Source organism: Tachypleus tridentatus, chromosome 6, assembly GCF_004210375.1.
Source record: "Tachypleus tridentatus isolate NWPU-2018 chromosome 6, ASM421037v1, whole genome shotgun sequence".
In the NCBI taxonomy this organism is placed as follows: domain Eukaryota; kingdom Metazoa; phylum Arthropoda; class Merostomata; order Xiphosura; family Limulidae; genus Tachypleus; species Tachypleus tridentatus.
In genome coordinates, this window is record NC_134830.1 from 80,655,361 (window position 1) to 80,663,416 (window position 8,056).

The following is an 8,056-nucleotide window of genomic DNA, read 5'->3' on the forward strand; positions in this document are numbered from 1 at the left end:
CCATAATTTAGTTTCATCAGTAGACTCTGGTAGTTCAATTAAAAGATGTCCATTTATTCTTTTAAATATAATTCTATAAATAATCACCGTATTTTTCTAGGGTTAATTTTATTTACTGCGCAGGTTGTAGTTGCCTTATCATTTTCCTGCAAATTAGCAACAGCTGAGGTAATATGGCTTTTCACTCTTTTCACCTCAAATTCAGAGCAGTGCCACTTCTATTGTTCTTATTTATTTCTAGTTTCTTCTCATTTCCCAAAATATGTCACCGTAAAGAAGGAATCTCCAATGTCAATAAAATTTAGTTTGGAGAGTTTGGAAACTTTCGTATGTGAAGTTGACTTTTGTGTTTTTTGTTTATTTATATTACAAAACGTTGAATAATAGGTCGTTACAAGATAGTTAAAATTTATTAACTTGAAAAATTTGTTTGTTTGTTTTTGGAAAACAAACCCGCGATCCTCGGATTACGAGTCGCACGCCTTACGCGCTTGGCCATGCCAGACCCCAACTTGAAAAGAAAAACAGGGATCGCACCTGAACTAGTTCAATCAAAATGCAAAGATTATATTTTCAAGCCTACAACTAAATATTTTAAAATATTAAACAAACAAGGTTGGAAATAATGTCTACATTATTATATCAAATTACAAATCTCTATTTTGAGCTCATGTCTTTAATACTTATCAATTTTACTGGAATCGAAATATAAATTTGTAGCTTGATAAAATTAATGTATACATTATTTCCAACCGTTACTGTTTACTTTCTTATGGTCCTTAGTTGAGGGGTTGAAAATTTCTGCATTTTGATTCAACTTCTTTTTATACTTTTGTGACGATCCCCAATTCTCGTTTTTAAATTAATGATTTTTAATTATCTTGTTTTGTTAAGTTTTGTCTCCAGTTATGAAGACTAAATTTTAAACTACCTATATGCATTCAACTGAATATTACATGTTTACCAATAGAACTATGTAACAAAATTTTTACTTTTTTAGTTCCTGGGCAGAAAGTGTTATTTCCTTGTTGCTTATGCCTAAAGTAAATGGAAAAGACCTATTTTTTCTTCAAACTTTGCTTTTGTGACCAGAGTAATGAAGTTTTCAAATTTACCCATTTTCAAGAACATTCCACGTGCATTCAATGCTGAGTAGCTAATAGAGAATTTTCTCGAACTCACAAGAATTTTCTAGAATATTGTAGAACTTACGAGAAATTTCTATAGTAATATATATATATATAGGGGCTCGCCACTTCAGTTTAGTTCAAGCTGCTTAAGTGAACACATAGACCTATCTGATTTTATCAGAGATGGCATCAAGAAGCTGCAAACATTCTCCAGATTCATTCTGCTAAATATGTGGCTAATTTGTCCAGACAAAAGCAAAAAGTACTCTGTGACAGCATCTGCTAAAATGTGTGAAGCGTACAAGGCATATTTCGGCACGCCTGTTGGAAATCAAAACAAACCCTGGGCGCCTCATTTTACCTGCGAGCACTGCAAAAAAACTCTAGAAGGTAAGACAACTATTGCTTACTTGAATAGTAAGAGTTTATATTATACAAATTTTAGACCTTTTAAAATTTAAATATATATATTTTTTTAATTTCCAATAGTATAGAAAAAATATCACATATAAAATATTTTGCATGAACCTCTCACACATTAGTTGTGGATGAAATAAATTTATTCTTCATAATAACAATTTTATTTTGCTCTTTTGCAGGATGGTACAGAGGGGATAAGAGGGCTATAAAGTTCGCTATTTCAAGAATTTGGCGTGAACCCACTGACCATCCAAGCAATTGTTACTTCTGCATGGTGGACCTTCCAAACGTCGGGCTAACAAGAATGCATCTGCTATCATGTATTTGAACCTTCCATAATCCATCGCCCCAGTGCCACACTGCCATCAGCTCTCTGTACTTACTCCGTCAGAGAGAAAGCAGCCATTCTCAGAAGAAAGCAATAAATCAAAATAGAAAGTAGACGTTGAAAATCCAGATTACAATTTCAGAGGCGCAGCTGGTGAGAGATACCCATACTACCCAAACCAAAGAGACCTCAATGACTTGATCAGAGAATTTGGTCTAACAAAGTCGAATGTGGAGCTTTTGACATCTAAGCTCACGAAGTGGGATTTGTTACATGAAAGTGTGCAAGTCGCAAGTCAGAGGAAGTGTCACCGACATTATTCAGACCTTACACATTTGAAAATGTGCAAAGTTGCCCGTTTTTACACATAAAATAGGTTAATTTATAAATGTCATTATCCGGGTCACAAAAGCAAAGTTTGAAGGGAATAATGGCTATTTTCTTACTTTTACAACATAAGCGTTTTAGAAATAACACGTACTATCCAGGAACAAAATTTGTGTTACATAATGTAATTTCAGGCACATTGACTTTTTCCCCACTCGATCAATATTTACTGAGCCAGATGATGTTGTGCTTAAGATTTCATGTAAATAGGCTTTTAACAAGCTCACAAAAACATCACATATATTATGTATGTATAGTCATAGAAATAAACTTTCGATGAAATATAAACAACTTTTTAAATAGGTCATGCACAGTCGCAGCATTTCATAAAGTATATCTATCTAGGTTTTGGTGTAAAATACTCAGCCAATTTTGCTCTAAGATTGTGAAATAAAAATATAAATAATAATAATGGTAACATATGCACTCACAAGTTTAGTGAATTACAAAAATCAGTAAAATAAATCATCACTTACAAGATTAGAATAATCTACTATAGTAATCGTCTACTTTTAGAAAATTCACTGAAATAATTGCACAAAACCACATATACAGACAAAGTACGACAGCGAACTCTAGAAAGAATGAGAAACAGTGAACTCAAGAAATGTTACATCCTTAAAGTGGCACAAGACTTTTTTTGCATGTGTGTAGTAATGAAACCCATTACTCAGGGTTACATGTGGATCGATATTTTATAAAGTGGAACAAAAGGGACAAAGAAACCAATTAAATATTTCCATCCGAGCACGAAATTACTTAAGAAACATTAAAACTGCAATTTCAAATTTTTGTAAGTTCATTTGTAGATTATAATTCACCAATACAGTGTAGAAATGTATATAATGCAATCATATTTTTATCAGTTAAGAATATTTAGCACAAACAAAGTTGTCTTAAATATGTATGAAAAAAGATAGTATGTAACACGACAAATCTAACTGATGCCTTACCTTGGAATATTTTATATAATCAGTGTTTGTTAAGAAGCTGTAAAGAAAACAAGAAAGGTAAACGCGTGTAATGAGAGTGACGAAAAGTTCATTGTTTTGCTAGTTATTTTCGTTTGTTTGAGTTATTAAAATACGGTTTCATTAAATATATTTTCTTAATATTGGCAGCAATAAACTTCAGTAACTCATCATATTGCTTTAAAATAGAACTTTTAAAGTTAATTTTAAAAGAAAAACTATTTTTTGTTTTGTATAGAAAGTGCTGATTCTATAATAATGTGTAAGTAACCTGTCATTTTTTAGAGTTCAGCTTATAGCTTATTTACCAATGATTTACTTAACTAAACTGAATAAACTAAAACCATGCCAACATTGAAATTAAACCATAGTGAAAAGGCATTGATAGGGATTAAACACGAAAGTTATCATGAAACTTCATACGCTTCTTTCGTTTTACATGTTTGTTTTATTTTGTGTTTAGATTTATAAATAGATTAGTAATGGATATACACGAGCTTTGAACTTACGTTGAGAAATAGTTTCATATGTTATGACAGTTTAGTTGAACAGTCCAATAACTGGTAACACCAGTTTCTCTCAACAACCTTTAAATGTTGTATTTGTATCACTAAAGTTCATTTAAGAAAAAAAAAAGACGAAGGGTAAAAAGAAAATTAAAGTTTATTGTTAGTGATTGAATAACACAAAGAAAGCAATTTATGTATACAAAATTACCATGTTTACAGTACGACATTTAATCAAATTTTTATTCCGTTTTATTGTTTGAACTAGGTATTAGTCACGGTCCCTTGGTGGGTGGTGTTATAGGTGCTAAAAAACCAGTTTATGATATATGGGGAAACACTGTGAACGAGGCTAGCCGTATGGACTCCACAGGAACCATGGACCATATACAATGCCCAAAGTCTACTGCTCAGTTTCTGGAAGATAATGGATATAGAGTGCAATATCGTGGGTTGGTGCCCGTTAAAGGTAAAGGCAACATGGAGACTTATTATATCATTGGCAAGAAAATAGGGCGACAGCGAAACGTGGGACGTTCTCAAAGAACGCACAATAGCCTCGCAGCTGTTGTTTACGGAATGGTTCAAGCCCGCAAAAAGCAGGCATTAGGTTCGAGTTTAAGCGTACCTAGTCCAAAACAAAGGCATTCTCCCGCGGCAAGTCTTCGTCGTCCTCAGAAACAGAAGCTACAGCGAATGCTCAGCGAAACTCCCAATCCTGGTCGAAGGAAAAACCGACTGGACGAGCGGAGGATGACAGAAACTGCTGGAAGTAGTCATTCGTACCCAGATATGAGATGTGCAGAGCACGACGAAGCATTTTTAGAAACCAAGAAGTAAATCCCCTAAAGCATCTTTTATATTATACATATATACATATATTTAAAAAGTTCAGTTATAAATATTATAAAGAACATTGTCAATGTGGAGTAAGGATGTCAGTAATTGTTATAAAATAGTGATGTGCATCTTTTTGCACAGAAGCTTGAATGGCATATTTGTAAATATCTCGCATGCGAATATATTAAATATAAATTGTGTCGCCATTTTACAGTCTTGTTTTTTCGATACGTTTGATTCATGTTACCTCACAGCTAAAGCAACATACCAAAGTTATATTTTATCTGGTTGTGCTGAATATAACGTTGTCTATGAAAGTAACAATGCCAAATGTCATAAAATTGCTACTTTGATGAATTTATTTTTATTTTAGTTGTTTGAAATCACCCACTGTCATCTACAAAATGTCATAGTTGTGATTATAGCTGTTGAACAATAAAAATAGTTCGTTATGTGACTATACAAAGTTGAGTTTTAGTTACTTATTTAAAATAATCGCAAATATCTAGTTTTACTATTGGTGATAAGAAGTATCATCGATACAAATTCTGGATCAAAGATATCAATTCTTAAGCTTCATCAAACATTGTCGCAAAAGAAAAAACATTATCTTGGTTTACATGCAATTTGTTTACTTACTGCTACAATATAAAGCATAAGAAATTATTTTGGAAGCATAAGAAATCGAATAACACTATGTAACAAAATTTTTACTTTTTCTTGTTCCTGGGCAGAAAATGTTATTTCCCAGTTGCTTATGCCGAAAGTAAATGGAAAAGACCTATTTTTCTTTTCAAACTTTGCTTTTATGACCTGGGTAATGAAATTTTCAAATTTACCCATTTTTTAGAACATTTCCGATAGATTCAGTGCTGAGTAGCTGATAAAGAATTTTCCCGAACTTACAAGAATTTTCAAGAACTTTCTAGAATGTTGTAGAAGCCTCAATGCCGTGCTGCTCCATAACAGAAATAATTATCCGCGTCTTCCTGTGGCTCATTCGGTGCGCCTCAAAGAGGAATACAACAGCGTCAAGATCTTGCTAAAAGCCTTGAAGTATGATGAGTATGGCTGGGAGGTTATTGGAGACTTCAAAATGTTGGCATTCCTGATGGGTATCCAAAGAGGTTTTACCAAGTTTCCCTATTATCTTTGCCTTTGGAGCAGCAGGGACACTGCAGCGCACTACAACAGGAAGCACTGGCCACAACGGACCGAGTTCTCTGTGAGGAGGCACGATGTCAACTGTGAGCCACTAGTGGACCTCCAAAGGTGTTGTTCCCACCATTGCACATAAAATTGGATCTTATGAAACAATTTGTCACAGCTCTTGATAAAGAGTTTGCAGCCTTTAAGTACCTTTGAGACTTCTTCCCTAAGCTGTCAATGCTGCTGTCTTTGTTGTACTACAAATAAAGAAGATCCTGGAGTGCACAAAATTCTCCAAGAAGCTCAGTAGGAAGGGAAAAAAACAGCTTGGGTCAGCTTTGTTGCAGTGTTTCCAGGCTTCTTGGGCAATCACAAGACCGAAAATTATGTGGAACTGGTTGAGGCTCTGGTGAAGAACTTTGGCAAAATTGGCTGCAGAATGGCCTTGAAGGTCCATATCCTTGACGCTCATCTTGACAAATTCAAGGAGAGTATGGGAGCATACTCAGAGGAGTAAGGCGAGCGCTTCCTCTAAGATATACTGGACTTTGAACACCGCTACCAAGGAGGGTATAACGAAAAGATGATGGGAGACTGTATTTGGGGACAGATACGTGAAAGTGATTTACATTACAGTTGCAAATCTCGAAAAACTACTCACTTCTAAATATTTTTGTATAACTCTAGTATAGATACATGTAAAGCTTGATTTATATGTTGGTTTATTCAGACCTTATGTAAATGAAAATGTACAAATTTGCCCGTTTTTACATAGAAAATAGGTTAATTTTTAAATTTCATGATCCAGGTCACAAAAACAAAGTTTATAGGGAATAATGGCCATTTTTTATACTTTTACAACATAAGCAATTAATAAATAACACATACTATTCAGCAACAAATTCCTCTAGCATTAACTATATGAAGACATTGATTATACATAAATGCTACAAGTGTGTTATCAAACATAATTTCTTCTCTTATTAAAAGCTTAAGATGCTGCCATATGTTAGTTGGCTGCTCCTTTAGAACATTCTTTTTCAATCTACGCCACAAGCTAATTTGAATAACGTCGTCTGCTGAGTACCGCTCGACTGGTCATAAATAAACTATTTTTGCATTCTTGAAACTAAAACACATCCCGTCATAGTTTAAATCCAGAACAATACTTCATTATTTTAGTTATACACTTTTACTTCAATTTACAAAAACTCTCCGTGAGTTTTAAAATGCCTAATCTTTCCTTTTTCAGAAAATAGCATATATATTTGACCAATTTTTAATGTGTATTGTAAGGTTTAAATAGATTTCATTCAATCGTGAAATATTAGGTTTTCTATCTTCAAATTTTCCACAATCATTTTCTTGAAACTGTTTTCTGACAACTCATTTTCATATTCCAGCTTCCACTAATTCTGTATCTCTACATTAACTTCTGGAAATTTTTCTATCGTAAAATTTATAAATTTATTTCGTGTTGGACTCAGAATTAAAACCTACACTACAAATAATTCATATGTTACGCGTATATTAAGAGTTAGTTAACATGATAACCATTTGAAACATATTTTTAAAAATACACTATTTTGCGAACTTTTTTTTTTAGCGTCAGTGAATTTGAAAAGCTTTAATCCGAAGCAAGAACAGGAAATGACAACTAAATTTCACTAAAGACAGATAATGGGATAGTTAACATGATAACCATTTGAAACATATTTTTAAAAATACACTATTTTGCGAACTCTTTTTTTTTTTTAGCGTCAGTGAATCTGAAAAGCTTTAATCCGAAGCAAGAACAAGAAATGACAACTAAATTTCACTAAAGACAGATAATGGGATTTTTCTATTTGTTTGTTGTTATGCACAAAGGTACACAATGGGCTGCCTATGTTGTGCTCATCACGAGTATCGAAACCTGGATTTTTGCTATATAAGTCTTCAAACCTATCGTTGAACCACTAGTGCGTCGGAGGTTTTTATTAGTATCAATGATAGACTAAATTTAACGTATTTTTGAATGAATATTGTTCCGCAAGATGTGAGAATGTAAACGTGGATAAATTCTAATAAAGAATTAGGTGACACGTCTGAACAAAAACGTATTTAGTGCGACACCCTTAACTTCCGGGAGAAGGGCGTCTGCCTGAAACATCGCGCTAAATAAACTAGGAAAAGTCTTGTCTTGAAGATTCTTGTCTCTTTGTCCAGATAATATTTAGGCCTTACAAATAGGTTAAGGATTGGATATATGAGCCACTAGTCCTTATTTTTTCTCAATCCTTTAATAGTGAGCAGATGCCAGAAGATTGGAAGTTAGCTAATGTT

The 8,056-nt window shown here is 33.4% G+C and overlaps 1 protein-coding gene across 3 annotated transcripts in view; it reads left to right on the top strand.

The window, feature by feature from the left end:
* LOC143252898 (adenylate cyclase type 8-like) overlaps positions 1-5,040 on the top strand; it is a 220,061-nt gene extending 215,021 nt beyond the window's left edge. For all 3 annotated transcript variants that reach the window (XM_076505721.1, XM_076505723.1, XM_076505722.1), the window contains one exon: positions 4,011-5,040. In XM_076505721.1, coding sequence (XP_076361836.1) covers positions 4,011-4,582 — 572 coding nt within the window. In that variant the 3' untranslated portion in view covers positions 4,583-5,040. The remainder of the gene's footprint in view (positions 1-4,010) is intronic.
* The last annotated feature ends 3,016 nt before the right edge of the window (positions 5,041-8,056 follow it).